Raw genomic sequence first — 20,588 nt, 5'->3', positions numbered from 1 at the left:
GAGATACACACTTGAGAGACCTACAGCAAACATTTTTGCAACTACAATATCCTGCTGATATGGTGAGAAAGATGATTGAGAAGGCCAGAATGATACCCAGGCACAACTTACTACAAGATAAGCCCAGAGAGAATGACAACAGAACACCTCTGGTTGTCACTTATAGCTCCCAACTAAAACCAATCCAACGTATTATTAAGGACCTACAACCAATGCTGGATTGTGACACTGGGGGGGGGGGCATCCCTTTCTTGCTTACAGACAGCCGGCTAACCTAAAACTACTTCTCACCCATGATGATAAACTTCTTAACAGGAACATGGACTCTGGCACCAAGGCCTGCAACAAACCAAGGTGCCAACTTTGCCCTCATATAGATTCTAGGAACATCATCTCTGGACCCACCAATGTCAACCATACTATCTCAGGTTCATACTCCTGCTCATCTTCTAATGTGATTTACGCCATCACATGCCAGCAATGCCCTTCCACAATCTACATTGGACAAACAGGTCAGTCTCTTAGACAAAGATTAAATGGACATAAGTCTGACATCAGAAACCACAATATTCAAAAACCAGTGGGTGAACATTTCAACCTTCCAGGACATTCTGTTGCAGATTTAAGAATAGCAGTTCTCTTACAAAGGAATTTCAAAGGGAGATTGGAAAGAGAAACTGCTGAATTACAGTTGATATTCAAACTAAAGTCAATGCATTTACCTGGGCTGAATAAAGACCTTGCATTCATGGCTCATTACCAATGCTGATTTCTCCACACCCATCTCTCCCCTGGACATCACAGACTCTTCTGCATACCACACCTAATCCCATCACGCCTGCTATTCACATGTACATACTGTTAACATTTACATACTAATGCTTGTCTGAATTCACTCTCCTCTACTTAAAGACAGATGGATTCACATTCTAGCTGTATCTGAAGAAGTGAGCTGTGGCTCACGAAAGCTCATACCCTGCTCAGAAAATATTTTTGTTAGTCTTTAAGGTGCTACTGGACTCTTGCCCTTTTCCCTGCTCAGTTCGTCATCAGGATAGTTCACTGGTTCCTCAAAGGATACTCTGAAGTGTGGCAATAAACTTCCCTCCTCTCTAAATATCAACCAGGTGCCAGCAAGCTAGTCCCTGCCTGTGCATTCTCTGGGAACCTACCATATTCTATCTAATATAGCAAAATACTTCTATAGTGTGACTGTTAGTCTAGTTACCATATTATACCTAAAACATATGAAACAGGAATGGTCATTTTCTAGGTTTCTAGGTTCAAACCGTTGGGTTTTATTGTATTAAAAAGCTGTATAAAAATGCCTCCTTTTGCCTCAGAATCCTCTTCGTGTCTCTTCTATCAAACTGTCTACCCTTCAAATGCCAAATGACGAAGAATCGGAGATCATTTTCCGAATGGCGGGCTGCCAGGAAATGATCAACTACCGGAGCACTAGAAATTTTTGCACGAATCTGTGCACAAAGTTTTATAGGATCCTATTTTAGACATAGGAATGGATACATTATAGATGTCTAGCATTAATAATATTTTTGCAATTTTGAATTAATTTCTCCTGTGCTAATCTCCAGGTACTAGCTGGAGATCTCCTGCTATTACAACTGATCTCCAGCCGATAGAGATCAGTTCACCTGGAGAAAATGGCTGTTTTGGCAATTGGACTCTATAGCATTGAAGTCCCTTCCCTCCCCAAACCCCGCCGTCCTCAGGCTCCACCCCAAAAACCTCCTTCCGGTTGCAAAGAGGGACCTGGCAACCCTAATTGAGACACTGAGCTGAGCATGAGAATAATTAAAGGACTAGTTAGGGGGGCTTCTCGCTCCCTCATCTGGCAAAGCTGCTGCTCCTTGTGCTCTATTAGAGAAATTTTGAGATAGAGACACTGTTTTATTCTTTTTCTCCCTTTCTCTTCTTTGTTTTATGTATTTATTCGTACATTTATCTTGGTTCTCAGATAGGGCTGAATAAAATAAAATAACTTATTTAGCTATGCGGCTATTTTATCTAGTCGCTTAGTTATGCTTCATATATATTCTCCTATATTTGTCCCCCACCCATTAGGAGGAGAGTGTTGGTGGTTTTGATGACATGAAATCAAGTGAGATAAAGAGAAGCAAGAGATAAAGATAAGACAAAGATTAGGTGGGTTTTACCTGCATTGGATCCCATGGGTTTTAAATATTTATTTACTTATTTACTCATTTATTTATTTATCTATTGTATTGCAATTTTACCTGTGATGAGTAAGGAACAGGATCACCCAACTGAGGATGGATTATCCTCAATTTGTAAACAGAGCCGTTTTTAGGATTATTGAGACAGGGGCCTGTTAAGCTCCTTCCCTGTTGAAAAGAAATATAATGCCTGACGGAGAATGCACCCGCCCCTTCTAAATCCTCTACTGTCCCTCCTCTACTGTCTGGGACTCTACAGTAGTATGGGACTGAATAGTCCTGATATAAGTAACCAGCCACATGTGACTTTTGACTGTATAGAAGAGGGATCATCAGAGAACTGTAATGATGCATTATTAGCTAGACAAGACAATGCTGATAAGCCAAACTCTTAAAAAAAATTGTTCAGAAGCTGGATTTTATTGCTCAGTGCTGTTTGAGGTCAACACAATTTATTATATTGTTTAAAAGAGTTGTTGATTATATACCTATATCATATAAGTTGGTTATATACATATATATAAAGAAAAATGTGTATATAATATATGCATGCCTCATTTCGTACTTTTGCTCCCTTCAAAACAAATGATAATAATACCTTTAATAATACCTGCTGATAATAATACCTTCACAGAGACTCTCACCACTTATTATTTTTTGTTAGCGAAGTTGACATCATCTTCACGTGGGAGATGCAGGTTGATACTGGAATTATTAATTAGGCAGTCCCACCCTGATCTTCCCTCTGATTGGGTGCTTTATTAGTCGAGTTGTGGATCTTTTTTTCACCGTTTGACGAAATCATTTCTGCCCTGAGCACCGGCGATGCATTTCTGGGAGTCTGTGCTCTGTGCTCTCTTAGCGTCCCTCTTTGCTGCCATACTTGGAGGGCTGTACTTGACAGGCGCCTTCCGCAAGAGGAGACCCAAAGAGCCACCGTTGGAAAAAGGCCTCATCCCATGGCTAGGGCATGGGATAAGTTTCCAAAAGAACCCTGTGGAGTTTCTGGAAAAGATGAAAAAGAAACACGGGGATATTTTCACCGTCCTAGTCGGCGGCAATTATATAAATTTTATGATGGACCCTCATACTTATGGGACTATAGTAAAGGAATCAAAAGACAAGCTAGATTTTGATACGTTTGCCTCCACGGTACTTTATAATGCCTTTGGTTTCCACCCAAGTAAATCTCATCATAAGGTCGTGCAAGAGGTTAGCAAGAAATATCTCAGAAATAAGAATCTAGCTGATCTGAACCAGGTGATGATGGAGAATTTGAAGACTGTGATGCTTCAGCACCTGGGCTCAGGCGATGGAGAAAGACCATGGCAGCAAGACGGCGTCCTCCACTTTAGCTACAAAGCCATGTTCCAAGCTGCATTCCTGACTTTGTTTGGAAGTGATCCCTGCAAAAGCGGAGATAGCAAAGAAAGTTTGAAGGACCACAGAGCACCACAGTGTGGAGAGTGGTTTGAAGACTTTCAGAAATTTGACAGTTACTTTCCCCAAATGGTCATGGGCATGCTGGATCCTGGGACCAAGAAGGAGACGGAGAGGCTGAAGAACTTCTTCTGGGATGTGCTGTCTGTAGAAATGCTGTCACAGAAGGAGAATATCAGCAACTGGGTAGCGGAGATTGACTCGCAGACTGGTGCTGACATAACTGAGAAGATGCGAGCAAAAGCAATGTTTGCGCTACTTTGGGCATCGCAAGCGAACACTGGACCGGCTACCTTCTGGGTTTTTGTGCATCTCCTGAAACACCCAGAAACAATGAAGGCAGTGAAGGAAGAAGTAGACCGAGTCCTGAAGGAGACTAATCAGGAAGTCAAGCCAGGAAGTCCCTCGATCCAGGTATCCTTTGAAACAATCAAGACTCCTCTTCTGGACAGTGCAGTACAGGAAAGTCTACGCCTGAAAGTAAGTCCGTTTCTGTTCAGAAGCATAATGGAAGATATGGATCTTAAAATGGCGGACGGGAGAGAATACAGCCTCCGGAAAGGAGACCAGCTAATTATGTTCCCTTTCATTGGCCTGCAGATGGATCCCGAAATCTACCCCGAACCTCGGACTTTCAAATATGACAGGTTCGTGAACCCAGACGGCACCAGAAAAGAATTTTATAAAAATGGGGAAAAGCTAAAGTATTTCAACATGCCGTGGGGTGCCGGACCCTCCATGTGCCCTGGGCGATTCTTTGCTGTCAGCGAAATGAAGTTGTTTGTGATGCTGATGGTCACCTACTTCGACATGGAACTCGTTAATAAGGAAGAGGAGATACCACCAGTCGATCCAAGCCGCTATGGGATTGGAACGACACATCCCGCTCACGATATCCAGTTTAGGTATCGACTGAGAATCTAAGAGGAAAGTCGTTTATTTTGTAATCATGTTGTATATTATCTCAAATTCTGTTCAATCCAGGGAGAAGTCTATTCAATAGCAGTCCATTTTCAGGAAGGTCTCTTGCATAGGTGCAGTTACAAAGCTGCCAAGATTCAGAAGAATCTGAAACTTTAAACCATCTTTTGTAGTGTTTGGATGTAAGGATGATCTGGCTGCGACATCTGTCACTCCATTGATCGCCAGGGTTGATTCGGCTGATCTGGCTGGCTAGGCGGGTGTCCCCACCTCCCTCACCGTTCCATGTGCGTCCCTCCCGAAGCTGTGCCCTCAGTGGAAGAGGACATGTATGAAATAGAGTGGGAGGAATGTAGCTGCTAGCAGCCACCTTGCGGGGAAAGTATATGAAGCTCTTTGTTAGCTCCATACCTTCTCTCTCTCTTTTTTTTTTATAAATTTTTTATTGCTTTTTCCATAAAGTTGATACAATAATCCCATTCGATATACCATCTAGCTTATTTTTCCATATATAAACAATAATAGTACAATGCTGAATGGATATCCTCATAGTAAAATACATATAACAATTTGAACTCCTCCCCCCAACTTCCTCTAACCCATTCTTAATCTGGTCACTTCTTTGTATTACTCTTTGTCTATCCTTCTAAAACATTATATATTTATTTTTATTTATCTATTTCTTTCTTATGTCCATGCATACGCCATAACTTTGTAACCCTATCTGATATGATTAACTAACACTGAAAGTAATTAAAATGCTAATAGAGTATAAATTATTCCAAAAACTAGGATAGAACTACACATACTTAACATTATCATGTAAATTTTAAAAAAATTATAATTATTTCCCTACACCTCCCCTTATTCCCATTATTTTAATACCCTCCAACCCTCCATCCCTTCTTTTTGAAAGACTTCTTCTGTCAGGGGTTTCTATTGTTCTTTTCTTGCTTTCTCGGTATAGTCTCTTGAAGTTGATGGTGACCAGTTGCTACATCTTGCCCAGTTGAGTCTTCATCCTATCGCATTTCTTCTTGGTCTCTGCTTTGAACTGGATCTGTAAGTTCTTTGTGGCTTAATAAAAATCTTTCAGCCTCAACTGGTGAATTGACCGCACATCTGCTCTGTTTATAGATGAACGTAAGTCCTTGTGGTATTAACCAGGCATACTTTATTCCATTTTTCCTCCGTATCGTTGTGAAGTCTTTGTAAGCATTTCTCTTTGCAACCAAGTGGCGAGGTATATCTTTTAGCATTATTAATGGTAATCCATCTACCGAAAGAGGACTATCATATTGGATTTGCATGATTGTATTCCTCATTTTTGAGATCAAAAAAGACAATCACAATCTCCCTGGGTGTTGATTTCTGTATTTTTGGTGACAGGGGAACTCTGTATATTTTATCTATTGCATAGTTTAATTTTTGATCACTTAAATGGAAAATGTCAGCAAGTGACTTTATCATAGTCTCTCTGGTATCCCCATATTTTCCCACGAGATTGCGTATTCGTAGATTTGATTCTCTCGATTTCATATCCAAAAGTGCCATCTGGTCCTTCAGAATCTCTCCTTGTATTTGTAGGTTTCCACTTTCTCATTATCTTTGGTTTCCTTGTAAATTTCCTTTTGTTCCTCCTCCACTTTTGTTATAGTAAGTTCCATCTTATTCATGTCTATTTTTAATACCTTCACTTGTTCTTTAATTGACTTAATCTCATTCATAAGTTTGTCAAGTTTCTGGTCGAGTAGTTGAGTCATATGCTGTGTTTGATGTTGAATTTGCTTGTTAAGTGTTTCAGTTTGCTGCATCAAAAGTTCCTCCACTCTTTTGTAATCCATGGTTCCCTGTAGAATTAGTTGCATAGGCGGGCAGTATTGATGTAACACCCACCATTGAGTTTCAAGAGTCTTCTAGTTGGGTCTGTAGGGACATCCGGTATTTCTCACTGAGTCTCCTCGTTCTCACAATGAAACGTGGCAGGAAGGCTCAAAAGCAAAAGTATTTCAAATTGGAAATAAAACTTCTTCCCTCCCCCTTCTGAGTCGGAGTCTTCAGTTGCTGCATGCAATGTCACTCAAATCCTTAGTTGTTATGTCTACCCGCAAGAAAGATTTATAATCCTCAGTCCAGTTGGTGATTTTTCTTGTTTATTATCAAGTTATCTCATGGTCTTGGGAAGGGGGGGGTGCGGGTGTACAGCTAGTTTAAAGAAACTCCTCCGTCTCTCTTTTTTTAAAAAAAAAAGCAAACAAAAGAAGTTCTTGGCACTTACAGGTCTCGGATGTTGGGGTTTCTGATGATTAAAATATTTCAATAGCTGGTATTAGGTAGAGGAGATCTGGTCCTGATTCCATTAGAGGCGCTCGCAGCGATGGTCCTCCCTCAGCCGAGCGGGACAGCATCCAACCCCCCCCCCGGGTTTTGTTCCCGGGGGAGAGTTTGGGAGTCAAACCGCACTGGTCGGCAGCAGGAATTGCCTGCTCCACGTTCCACCTTTTAGGAACGTGGTCGAGTCACTGAAAGTGACTCGTATCCAAAGCGCCTCCTGGTTCTCTCAAGAGCTCTTGAGAGAAGTTGCGATCAGATCAGCCATCTTGCTGGAAGTTGAGCTCCATATCTTCTCCATCAGCTTCAGGCATATATATTGAAAGGGTCTGCTTCATCTCAGTTTTTTGGAATACTATCACCACGTGATTTGCCTGCCTATACCTATTTCTTGACATTTCCTTATCTCTCTAGAACCTTCTTTCTAGCTAAATTAAACACTAACCCTTCTATGGTTATGCCAGGTAGATTTTTGAACCTACCATACTCAGAAAGGACTTGTCCATGCTCTTCCGGCTCCATTGACTCACTAGCTCATGTGCTCTTGGAATATCATGTCTATGAGGATCTTAGATTACAATATAGTTCTCCTCTATTAACAGACAAATCCAATGCCTCTGTATCCGATATCATGCCTTTTTAATTAAGTGATAGGGAGCCCAAGGCTACACTGGCAGTGGGAAAATTTATTTCAATCCTTATATCCCCCAAATAATAGATTTAAAACTATGCTGGTCAAGATCAATGGAGCAAAGAGCTTCTAAGGGAGAAAGGAAAGGAAAGGAAAGGAAAGGAAAGGAAAGGAAAGGAAAGGAAAGGAAAGGAAAGGAAAGGAAAGGAAAGGAAAGGAAAGGAAAGGAAAGGAAAGGAAAGGATGGGTGGAAATCTTAGGCAATAACAGACCCAATTTGCCACAACAAAATTACTAGGAGTGGTTGCTGCCGCATGGCTATTTCGCTGGGCCTTGGCTCTCAGATCAGAGTAAAAACACTTTTTTGGGGGGGGGCAATCTATTTATCTACATCTAGGGCTTCCCCTGTTTCCCCCCAATTGTTTCCCAAACCTGCTTTGCAACAGTTTTTTCTAAAATGTTGATGTCATAAGTCATTTATGCATGGGTACTTGGACTCACGTTCGCCCCCTGACTGAGTCGGTTGTTCCTTGGAGTTATGGATGAGTTTTCCTTCCATAAGAGATGACCTCACGGCCAGCCCTCGCAATATCCAGGTCTTCCCATTCCTCTGTTAACCCAACGCTTCCCTCTCCCCTGAGTTCAGCCCGGGTGAAATCTCCGTGCGGAAGGCAAAGCAAGAGAAACAGAAGGTGTCTTTCTCTCACAACCAGTCACAGAACAGCATGTAAAGAGGTTGGGATCCCAATACTTCCTGCTTCCTCAGAGCTCTTTCTGAGCAAAAGAAAGGCTTTTTAAAACTGAGGCTTGGATTTCTCTCCCCCCTACACACACACTTTCTTTCAGATTGCTGTTAAATTGTTCTTAAAATGCTTGTTCTTAAAATGCTTTTTTATGCAGAAATTGGGTTTGGAGGGGAATCTTCTCTCACAGTGAGCACTGCGAAGTAAGCCAATTACAAAGCAGCATTTAACAGGGCGGGGACTTGATTTGAGTTTGGAGACTGCAGGTGCATAGATTCCCAACAGGAAAGTGTGGGTCCAGCCAGCAACGAACCTCAGGTAAAACTCCCATGCATACATGACCATAGTAGATTTTCTTGCATGACTAGCATATTCCAGCCCTGATCCCCTTGTGGATGCTATTTCCTCTCCCATCCCAGAGGGGTTCTGTACCTTTTTAAATAGAGCATGAATGAACTGAGTTGGTTTGGAAACCGGGATACTGAGAAAGGGGCTTCCCTTCCCCTCCCCTCCACACCTGCCCCATGATCAGCACTTGACCAATCACTTCTGAGTTGAGCTCCACTATGCCCACTGATTGGGTGGCCAGCTCTGGATTGGGGAATTATCAGAGATTTGAGGGTGAAGCCTGGTGGAAGGTGGGGTGCAATGCCATAGGGAGGGACATTGGCAGGGCATAATGCCGTGGAGTCCTCCCTCCAAAGCAGCAATTTCCTTCACAGGATCTGAACTCTACAGTCTGTTTTTTTAAATTATTTTTTTATTTTTTAGGGAATACAGAAAGGAAAGAAGGGGAAGGGGAAAAGTTTGCATCCGTTTGCAATAAACGACATTGTCTCAATCATTGATATACACACATAGATTATACTTAATATCTAAATTATGTTATACTTATTGTAGTTATTACTGCTGATTCAAAATGTTAATTTCTATTCTATTTTTACTCGATAAAAAGTAATCATGTATATTTTTGTGTATAATAAGCAGCCGGTAATATTACTAAGATAATGTTTAAGATAAACCGTGGTGAATTTCTCTAAAAATAGTCATCTTTAAAGTATGTATACACATAAGTAACTTTTACTTAAATGCAAAGGAGAAAGATTATGTTAGAGTTAAATATTTGAAGATATATAAGTATACCATGGTAACCATTTCTCATTAAATTGCTCAACATTTTGTGTGTTGTCTAAATTAATAAAATAAGTCATCTTGGCCATATCTGCATATTCCAGCATCTTCTCTTTCCATTCGTCTATTTCTGAACTCTACAGTCTGGCGATCAATCTGGGAGGTCTCCAGGCCTGGTGCCATTCTGAGCTGTATTTGGGGCAAATAGAGAAGCAATCTAAGATTACTAAGATCCAGCACTGGTTTCTCAAGAACAAGTCATGTCACGCTAACCGTATCTCCTTTAATGGTTCCTCATCCTCTTGGAAAGGAGTGACAAGTAGAGTGCCTCAGGGATATGTCCTGGGACCTGTGTTGTTTAATATCTTTATAAATGATTTGGATGAGTTTGTAAATTAACCAAAAGACGAACCCCTCCACCAATGGTTTGATGAAGACTGAACATTCTCCAGAACAGGTTGGCATCTGAGTGAGTTGAACAGAACGGGAAATTAGCCTGCTCACGTACCCGGTGGTGGACTTTAATCTGGAGCAGTGGACTCTAATCTGGAGAACCGGGTTTGATTCCCCACTCCTCCACATGAACAGCAGACTCTAATCTGGAGAACTGGGTTTGATTCTCCACTCTTCCACATGAGTGGCGGATGCTAATCTGGTGAACTGGATTTGTTTCCCCACTTCTACACATGAAGCCAACTGGGAGACTTTGAGCTAGTCACACTCTCTCAGCCCCACCTACCTCACAGGGTGTCTGTTGTGGGGAGGCGAAGGGAAGGAGATTGTAAGCCAGTTTGATTCTTCCTTAAGTGGTAGAGAAAGTTGGCATATAAAAAATTGCTCTTCTTCTTCTAGCCTTTCTGCTTTACCATCATCTATTTATATCGGAGCTCCTGACTGCTCTCCAGACCATTACTGGTCCTATGGGTTGTGGATTTATGTTCCACACCATTGTATTAATTATCTAATTGATGTAGAAGTAGGATCGCTTTTATTGCGCATTATATGTTGTTTTATTGTATGTGATTGCATTGTACAATACTGATGCTGTTAGCCGCCCTGAGCCCGACCTTGGCCGGGGATTGAAGGTGGGTTACAAATCAAATCAATAATAATAATAATAATAACAAAAATAATAAAATTTGTCAATGACTTCACAACATTCAGCATCCAACACTCAGAATGGAGGCAGTGTTGCAATGCCCTGTTGGGTGGTAATTTCTACTTGATGATACAAAGGGGTGGAGACCTTGCCTTCAGCAGGAGCTGTGTGTTTACGATCATATTTAATCTGATCCCGAGGCATGTGGTTTATAGGTTATGAGCGGCTGACCCGTGGAGGATCCTTCTTTGCAATCTAGAATTAAACTCAGTGACAACGATCTGGGTCCACCCAGCCTTTTGATCCTATGAACAATTTACCCAGATGCCTTTCGTTCTTGCCAACAGAACGCTTCCTTGAAACCTGGCTGGCTTCAAACATCTCAAAATAATCAATCACAATTACACTAATACAATTAAGGCGTGGCATTAATATTTAAGATTCAGATAGCTGACGGCTGATGAAAGAATAGTGGAGGGGAAAGCCAGATATGAGTAGAAATGATGACAGAGTGTAGCGTGATAGCAATCTTTCAGCAATGGTGGCCTGCATTCATAGAAAGTTTCCAGGCCAATGATCTACAATTAACCCTCAAAATGAAATAATGGGTTCACTTTCAATTTTTTATCCCTGTCTCATCTTCAGAATGGCAGATGTCTCTGAGGAGGAGACGAGGGCCCAACTTTAGGGCGGAAGTCTGGGGCTGGGGTCATGGGCTTATTATGGGAGGCCCCCAAAGCAAGCAGAACCCTCAAATGCATTAAAAAAGGACCCCCCGTAAGAGTCTAAAATTACCCAACTGCACCACTGCTGAGGAGAGATGCTCACTGGCCAATAGATGCTGTGGGTGTTTGTGACAGCCTCTTCAAATTTGAGGAAAATTATACATGTTACGATAAAACTTTCCCCTCCTCTTTCTCTGAGAGATTCTAGGGTTGCATTGTTTCTGGTGGGTAGCCATGTCGGTTTGCAGTGGAAGAGCGAGATTTGAGTCCAGTAGCACCTTAAGGACCAATAAGATTTCCAGGGTATAAGCATTTGAGAGTCAAAGCTCCCTTCTGAGAAAGGTATCTTATGAAGGGCCCAGCTGAGAGCATAATCCTATACCAGTGTCATGATAACCAGAGCTTAATCCTATACTCGCTCTTAATCCTATACCAGTGTCATGATAACCAGAGCTTAATCCTATACTCGATCTTAATCCTATACCAGTGTCATCCCTTTCCTGCTAAAGACTTGCTACTCACAGCCACCTCTAAAGCGTCCCCATCACGTCCGGGTTTACCCAGAAGTAATGCAGACGCTCTAGTACATTCATCCAAAACTATATATGGAAACCATAGAGTTTTCAGGGGAGATTGCTAGAGCGTCAGCGTCACTTCTGGGTCACATCACCCCAGCCCCAGAAAGTTCACACCGGTAGCCAGGGGGGACCTGGCAACCCTAGATATAAGTAGGGTTGTCAGCTTTGGGTTGGGAAACAAAGCATGGTATATTATTGCATGCATGGGGACGTTGTGAAAGTAGGATCTAAAGGATTCCCCTGAAGAAGCAGTACACAAAACACGTTGGGGTAACATAACTTATTAAAGAATTTATTCCCTTTGCCCCATTTGTTTCCTTGCCTCCATTTTGCCTTGGTGCGGTTCCCTTTTTTCTCCAATGTGGAGTTGGCAACCCTAGTTACCACCCTCCAAGTGGGGCCTGGAATTACACCTAATCCCCGAGTTCTCTTGGATTACAACTGATCACTGGTGGTGGTGGAGGAGGAGGAGGCAATAAAATCGACATTGCACGGAAGCCATGATGTCCCTTTAGGGTTGCCAGGTCCCTCTTCGCCACCGGCGGGAGGTTTTTGGGGTGGAGCCTGAGGAGGGCGGGGTTTGGGGAGGGGAGGGACTTCAATGCCACAGAGTCCAATGGCCAAAGGGGCCATTTTTTCCAGGTGAACTGATCTCTATCGACTGGAGATCAGTTGTAAAAGCAGATCTCCAGCTAGTACCTGGCGGTTGGCAACCCTATGTCACTTCTGGTGCAAACCTGGAAGAGACATCACCGCTTTGGAAGCTACAGTCCATGATTCACCCCAAAGTCTATGATTTTGCCATAGAGTGTCTGGTGACCCCTAGGATGTCACCCCAATGCAAAGACATCACTTCTAGGTTCACCCCAGAAGTGACATCACACCTTCAGAATGAGGATTTCCCCCCTGCATATTTGCTCTTGCTGTTCCACTGACGAAAACAAGACCCAATCAAATAAGTCAACAGCCCGTCCGATTGGATGTGAGCCATTCCCAACTGGAGACAAATTCGCAAAGAAAGTTCAATAGAGTACATAAACCTCTAATGAGGTGGACGGCTTAGGATTCCACTATAACAGTGGTTTCCAAAGTGGGCGGTTCCACCCCCTGGGGGTGGGTGGGATTACCTAGGGGGGCACTAAGAGGCAAGGGGGCAGCAGGGGGGCGCTAGAGGTGGGCCCCTTCAACTGTGTTGTTCACTAATTTACAATAGATCAAGCTATGGCACCAGGCTGGCAAATTTGGTGGAAACTATCAGAATTTTTCCCCAGACTTTGAAGAGCTGGTACCACTGGATGAAGTTCATCAGTTTTGTTGAATAAATTTCAACTAAAAAGTTTTAATTTGATTTTGAATAGATCTGCAATTGTTACTGTTTTGAAATTTTATTGTTCTTATCTTCTTTAGCGTGTCATGCAAACCCCCATTTTGAATAATGCTTTTTATAGGATAGGGTAAGGGGACGCTGGGGTTGAGTTTGTGGAACCAAGGGGGCGGTGGCCCGAAAAGTTTGGGTACCACTGCACTGTAAGAACAAGTTAACGAAAGCATTCCATGTGTGGCCTGTAGGTGGCGGTCACTCCTTGTTTTTAAGCAACACTATTCACGATTATGCTTAAAAAACAAAGAGTGAGCGCCACCTACAGGCCACACATGAAATGCTTTCGTTTTTTTTTAAAGCACTACTACTTGAGATGTGAGAGCTAGCACAGTGTAGAGGTTAAGGTGTCCAAACTAGGATCTGGGAATCCTCGGTTCAAATCCCCACTCTGCCATGGAAACTCGCTGGGTGATCTTGGGCTAGCTAGTCGCACACTCTCAGCCTTGACCATGGCAAGTATTTGGATGGGAGACCTCCAAGGAATACCAGGGGCGTGTTGCGGAGGCAGGCAATGGCAAACCATCTCCAAGCGTCTGTTCCCTTGAAAACCCCACCAAGGGTCATGATAAGTCGGCCATGACTTTGGCGGAAAAAAAATATTCACTGAGTTCTCCGTGGTTGATTTTGTGGTGCGTTGATTATAATTACAAATGTTTTTCTCTACCTTAAAGAGTCTCAGAGCAGCTTACAATCACATGCCCTTCCTCTCCTCATAACAGGCACCTTGTGAGGTAGATGGGGCTGAGAGAGTTCGGAGAGAACTGTGACTGGCCCAAAGTCAACCTACGGGCTACATACGGAGGAGTGGGGAATCGAACCCGATTCTCCAGACTAGAGTCCACCACTCTTAACCACTACACGCTAGTTAGTACTTGCATAGGAGACCACCAAGGAAGAAGAGTTGGTTTTTATATGTCGACTTTCTCTACCACTTAAGGGGGATTTCCCCTGATGCAGTCTCCTGGCACTGGGATTCAGAGGCTGACTGCCTCTGAATGTGGAGGTTCCTTTTAGTCACCATGGCAGTAGCCACTGATAGACCTGTCCTCCATGAATCTATTAAATTCCCTTTTAAAACTATCTATGGCTGTGGCATCACCACATCCTCTGGCAGTGAATTCCATATTTTAATTACTCTCTGTGTAAAAAAGGATTTCCTTTTGTCTATCCTGAATCAACAGCCCATCAGCTTCACTGGATGCCCTCAAGTTCTAGTATTTTTGGGAGAGGGAGAAAACATTCTCTTTATCACCTCTCTCCACCCCGTGCATAATTTTGCAAACCTCTCTCATGTCGCCCTTTAGTAATCTCCCAGTATCATAACATTATCTGCTTTAGTCACCTCCCTTAATTCCTTCTCCACCTCAAGAACAGCCTCAAGGTACCTCTCAGGTAGCTTGCAAAAGGTGGAGTTGTGAAATGCACCACTTGTTTATTTGATCCTTGATCTATCATTGGAAGGGCATGCATTTAGCAAAAAGAGTAACCTTTGATATCATGCCATGATATCACTAAAAATGTATGGTCTTGATCAGCTGCTCCACATTCCCTCCCAGCCCCATGTTTCAGCAGCCAGAGGTTATGAGCAGAAACTAGGGGTGTGCATTCAGCAAAGCCGAACTGAAAAAAAGCCAAAAAACACCGTATCAGTATTTTTTTTTGCTTTTTTAAAAAGCCAAAAAAAGAGAGAGGAGGTTTTAAGATGCACCCAGCAATCCCAATCCCAAAAAGGCCAAAAAAATCAGCTTTTTTCAGAATCGTTTTGGGATCACTGGCTACAGCTGCTAAAAGAAAAAAACACCTCTGCAGGCATGTAAATCCCACCCCCCTCCAGTGTAGTCTATGGGGAATCTTTCCGGGGCTCAGGGGGCTGTTTTAAAGGTAGAGGCCCCAAATTTGCAGCACAGCTGCCAGTGACTCTCCTTAGAAGAACCCCCAAGATTGGTAAAGATTGGGTCAGGGTCCAATTTATTGGCCCCATAGGTCCTCCATATGGGGGCCAATAAAATAGGACCCCCCTGATCTGATCTTTACCAAGCTTGGGGGTTCTTCTAAGAAGAGCCACTAGAAGCTATGTGGCAAATTTGTTGCCTCTACTTTGAAAAACAGCTGCTCCCCCAGCCCCATAAAGTTTCCCCATAGACTACAATGGAGCTGTGCTATTTAAACTTTAAAGAGGTGCCAAACCTGCTGCCCAATTCCCAGGGCAGTGGGTCTGGCAGCAGCTCTTAGCATTTGATCTCCTACCCCAGGGGTCTCAAAACTGCAGCTCCAGAGCCGCATGCGGCTCTTTGGCCCGTTGAGTGCGGCTCTCCGAACTTGGTTCGGAGCCCCTGCTCTTGCTCCTGCTTGCGCCGGCAGCCGGGCTGCGGAGCCGGAGCGCCTGAGAGAGAGAGCGGGCGCGCTGTCTTCCCCCCCCCCACCATGGAGAATGGCCGGGTCCCCCTTTCCCTTGCCCTCAATGGTTGGGAGGCTAAAGCCTCCCCTCCCCTCTAGCCGCGCGATTGCTGGGCGGGCAGCTCGGCGGTTCCTGGCCCCCCCCCCGCCTATCAGCTGTTGGGCGGGGTGGGCTTCCTTTGGTAGACCTGGCCTCCGGCTGAGTCCCATTGGGAGGCCGTGTCTACCCACTGGCTTTCTTGGCAGTAGACCTGGACTCCGAGGAGGGGGAAAAGTCCCCCTTCAGAGGCCAGGTCTACCAATTGGCTTCTATAGGCCTCCGGAGGCCAGGTCTACTGCCAAGAAAGCCCATGGGTAGACCTGGCCTCCTAATGGGACTCCGCCGGAGGCCAGGTCTACCAATAGGCTTTTATGGCGGTAGGCCAGGCCTCCAGACGAGGACTCCAGACGGGGAGGGGGAAATGGCAGGGACTTACAATTTAATTTTTATCAATAAATAAGATCACTATTAAGTATGATATCAAGTTTTACTCAGTGTACCTATAGTTTAATTAAGACTTAAAACTGTAATTAAAGTTTATTAAGTTAATAATCAGTGTACCTAGCTATATAGTTTAAGTTTAAGAAATTTGGCTCTCAAAAGAAATCTCAATCGTTGTACTGTTGATATTTGGCTCTTTTGACTAATGAGTTTGCCGACCCCTGTCCTACCCAAATGCTAACCATGGCCAATCCTGCTTCATTTCTGAGATCAGACTACTCTGGAAGAGTTGCCAGCTCCGGGTTGGGAAATACCTGGAGATTTTGGGGTGGAGCCTGAGGAGGGCGGGGTTTGGAGAGGGGTGGGGCTTCAATGCCACAGAGTCCAATTGCCAAAGTATCCATTTTCTCCAGGGAAACCTGAAAGTTGGCAACCCTAGTGACATTTGTGCTTCTGTGTCAACCCGGAAGTGATATCATCGTGCTGGGCACACAGATTGCCATCCCAACCCCACCTCTGTGAACATCCCACCAGTTGCCAAAAGGGACTTGGCGAACCTAGTGTATAAGCATGGCAATTTTGTACCACTTCAGTGTATGTAATAACTCAGAGAAGGATGAAACCCAATTCGGGTATGATTAAAATTATTCAGGAAAGTTATTATTCTTCAATGCCATAGAGTCCAATTGCCAAAGCGGCCATTTTCTCCAGGGAAACTGATTTTCTATTGCCTGGAGATCCGTTGTAATAGCGGGAGATCTCCAGCCGCCACCTTGAGGTTGAACAAATATGAAGTTAGCCTGCTATATAAATAGTTGGTAAACAATGAAATAGCAGAAAATATGCAAAGATTTATACTGCAATCTTTTTAGTTAGATATATGTTTCACAAATATTCACATTATATTAAAGTTCATATATGAATTTGTACAATCACAATATATCAATTGACAATCACAAATTGTGCAAATATCTCTCTTTGACTTGCGTCTTGGAGATGTGAAGGTACTCCCAGTGGCAAGGGTTTCTGGCAATAAGATAGCCTTTTCTTTTTGCCACAGTCTTTCAGGTCTAAGGTCTCAGAGGTGGCAATTAGTAGCCAAGGGGCAATCTTCAGATTATAGGACAGGGTGCCGGATATTCCCTATTTCGACCATTCAGGGTCTTCTTCAGCTGCCAACCAGGGCTGTATAGTAGCACGCTCCTTGTGGAAGGGATCAATTGTCCATATTTTCTGCTATTTCATGGTTTACCAGCCACCTTGAGGTTGGCAACCCTAAAGTCTGGGTCGTCCAGGCTGTGTGACCCAAAAACAAGGCCATTTATAGGCTGATGCGGGAGGAGGGAAATGGAGCACAGCTCCACCTTTCTAAAAGCAGAGCATAGCTCCACCCCCTTCCCTGATTGGCTGTGAGCCAAGATCCACGTGGAGGCTCCGCCCCCAGTCTCCCTTCAGGTTCTCCTTTAAGTTGGAGAAGAGGTTTCTTCAGCTCAAAGGAGAAAGCCCTGGGAACCCTGTGCATCATGCTCTGAAAGTTCACTCATGTGGAAGCTCCCCCCATGCGATGACATGCTGGGTTCACAGTTCCGGCTATGGTGGGAGGCCTCCCACAAGACCCGTTGCCCACTGCCACTCTGACCACTGACCACTGATGTTGCTACATCACTTCTGAGTAAAACCTGGAAGTGGCATATGGTAGATCTAGGAATTGCCATGGTTGAAGATGGAAGTGACATGGTGGTGTCCTCGGCCTGGCAACCCTATGTTGTCCATGTGAGGAAAAATCCCTGTGTGGAATCAGCAAATCAGCCACTGATAGGCACATGAGAACATACCTTCTCAGCCATCCAAGCTATGGAATGCTTTGCCTCCTGACATCAATCTGGCCCCTTCCCTCTTGAACCACCAAGCTCTCTATTGAAGCCTGCTTGTTCCAAATTACTTTGGGGATTAGAAGAGTTCTTGGAGATTCTGTTGCTGGTAGAGGGGCTGTGGTTCAGTGGATACAGCATCTGCTTGGCATGCAGAAGGTCCCAGGTTCAATCCCCGGCATCTCCAGCTAAAGGGACTAGGCAAGTAGGTGATGTGAAAGACCTCTGCCTGAAACCCTGGAGAGCTGCTGCCGGTCTGAGTAGGCAATACTGACTTGGATGGACCAAGGGTCTGATTCAGTACAAGGCAGCTTCATGTTTTCATGTGAGTTATGTGGTTTTGCCCAAGACTCTTTCCCCAAATTATCTTTAAATTCAGAACGAGAGTTGAAGAAGTTTAGTCCATGCCTACGGTGCCCACAGTAGCTTGCCCAGCTTGGCATCTTCTGTCTATTCATCCAATTAAGAGTGACGGGGTCACATTAACGAGGCAAAACGATTCAGTTGCCAGAACCTGAGGGATGCTTAGGAAAGCGCATTGTTACAACCTGCAACCATTAAATGATCACGCCCCAATCTGAGGTGTAAATTATACACATGAAAAACTGGCAGCGACAGTCGTTCTTATCCTGGACTCGGTCAGAATGGCAGCTTGGGAGACGGTGCTCTGCGCCCTGTCCCTGTTCCTATTTGCTGGACTCTATTTGGTAGGAGCGTTTCGCCAACGGAAAGGTAAGGAGCCCCCCCTGGACAAAGGCTTCATTCCGTGGCTGGGTTACGCGCTGGATTTCAAGAAGGACGGCTTAGGGCTTCTGCGGAAGATGCAAAGGAAGCACGGGGACATCTTCACTCTTCTGATCGGCGGCCACTTCATCACCTTTGTCCTGGACCCGCACTCTTATGGCGTCATCGTGAAACAATCCAAAAGCAAACTGGACTTTGACGTGTTTGGATCAGAGGTGGTCTCGGCGTTGTTTCAGTTTAATCCCACTGGGGAGGACCTTAAGCTCATGCAGGCGTTGAGTGTAAAATATCTCATGGGAGATGGATTAGCTGTTATGAATCAGGCCATGGTGGAAAACTTACAGATCGTGATGTTCCACAAAGTGGGCTCAGGAGATGGGATCGGTTCCTGGAGACAAGACGGACTCTACCACTACAGCTGCAACACCATTTTCAAGTCCTCGTTCCTTAGTTTTTTTGGCCACGAGTCGGATGATAATGCCGAGAGGAAAGTAAACCTGACCGATGAAGAAATCGTCCAGTTTGAAAAGCTCTTTGAAGAACTGCAGAAATTTGATCTCCTGGTCCCCAGCTTGGTCTATAACACGCTGGCTCCTGGGAAAAGAAAAGAAGTGCAACAGCTCTATAATACCTTCTGGGATATCCTGTCAGTGAGTAAGGTGCATAAGAGATACAACGTTAGTAGCTGGGTAACTGAACAAGAACGGATGTGGGCTGAAAAGGGGATGCCTGAAAACATCAGAACTAGATATCTGTTCCTTCTTCTCTGGGCAGTACAAACGAACACTGGCCCGGCTTCCTTCTGGGTTCTCGTCCACCTTCTAAAATATCCTGAGGCGATGGACGCGGTGAGGAAAGAAGTGGACGAGCTGCTCAAAGAGAATGGCCCGCAAGTGAAATTAGGTGACCCCCTGATTGACCTCGCCAGAAAGATGTTAACCAAGAGCTCAGTTCTGGACAGTGTGATCGAGGAAACCCTGCGCTTGAAAGTGAAGTCGATTCTGATGCGATCCGTGGTGAAGGACATGGCCCTCCGGGTGGATAACGGGAGGGAGTACACTCTTCGCAAAGGAGACCGAATCGCACTTTCCCCTTACGTAGCAGTGCAGACCGATCCAGAAGTCTACCCTGAGCCTCTGACTTTCCAATACGACCGGTTTCTGACCTCTGACGGATCCGTGAAGAACTTCTACAAGAGTGGGAAGAAACTGAAATATCATAACATGCCCTTTGGGATGGGGCCATCCAAATGCCCCGGACGTTACTTTGCCATGACTGAAATAAAAACGTTTGTTTTCCTTCTGCTGGCCTACTTTGACATTGAATTGGTCAACGGAGAAGAAGAAATCCCACCAACTGACAAGAGCCAGTTTGGGTTTGGAACTATTCTGCCAGTCCGAGACATCCAATTTAGATATCGCCTGCGCTGTCAGTGAGGTGCAAAATAGAAGCTTTGTTGTTCTTATAGGTCTGCTATGCATTGTCTCTCTTTGTTTTGGTGGGGGTTCATCTGTCCCCAGTCACTATTCCATTTTCCCGTATAACCCCTTCCTCATGCACCATCCTTTGCTCTCCCCCGTTGGTCATTTCAGGAGGGTGGTCGTGTTGGTCTGCAGTAGAGAAGCAAGATTCGAGTCCAGTAGCACATTTGAGACCAACAACATTTTCGGGGCATGAGCTTTCAAGAGTCAAAACTTGTAAGGTTTTAAGAGGGGAGTGGGCATGTTCAGGGAGGAGAGGGCTATTCATAGTTACTAGTAAAAATAGATACTACCGTAGTCATGATGCATCCCTATTCTCTCCAGGATCAGAGGACTGTGTAAAAATTTCATCATCTTTATAGGGACTGACTGATTGATTTGCAAAGCATAAGGACTAGTCAAAGAAATCCTGATGCATCTTAGGATAAGACCATTG

General features: G+C 44.2%; 2 protein-coding genes across 2 annotated transcripts; both read left to right on the top strand.

Annotated features, from left to right (window-relative positions):
- Window positions 1-3,023: 3,023 nt before the first annotated feature.
- LOC130484686 (7-alpha-hydroxycholest-4-en-3-one 12-alpha-hydroxylase-like) lies at window positions 3,024-4,597 on the top strand. The gene has a single exon (XM_056857768.1). The coding sequence runs from the start codon at window positions 3,024-3,026 to the stop codon at window positions 4,560-4,562; it is 1,539 nt and encodes a 512-aa protein (XP_056713746.1). The 3' UTR covers window positions 4,563-4,597.
- A 13,974-nt stretch (window positions 4,598-18,571) lies between these two features.
- Window positions 18,572-20,107, top strand: LOC130484242 (5-beta-cholestane-3-alpha,7-alpha-diol 12-alpha-hydroxylase-like). The gene has a single exon (XM_056857143.1). The coding sequence runs from the start codon at window positions 18,572-18,574 to the stop codon at window positions 20,105-20,107; it is 1,536 nt and encodes a 511-aa protein (XP_056713121.1).
- The last annotated feature ends 481 nt before the right edge of the window (window positions 20,108-20,588 follow it).

The sequence above is a fragment of the Euleptes europaea genome, chromosome 11 (assembly GCF_029931775.1).
Source record: "Euleptes europaea isolate rEulEur1 chromosome 11, rEulEur1.hap1, whole genome shotgun sequence".
NCBI classification, from domain to species: domain Eukaryota; kingdom Metazoa; phylum Chordata; class Lepidosauria; order Squamata; family Sphaerodactylidae; genus Euleptes; species Euleptes europaea.
The sequence above is the reverse complement of the archived record's forward strand: the minus strand, read 5'-3'. Positions and strand labels throughout refer to the sequence as shown.

Excerpts from the sequence above, each read along its gene's own strand:
- LOC130484686 (XM_056857768.1), top strand. The coding sequence starts at position 3,024 with ATGCATTTCTGGGAGTCTGTGCTCTGTGCTCTCTTAGCGTCCCTCTTT.
- LOC130484242 (XM_056857143.1), top strand. The coding sequence starts at position 18,572 with ATGGCAGCTTGGGAGACGGTGCTCTGCGCCCTGTCCCTGTTCCTATTT.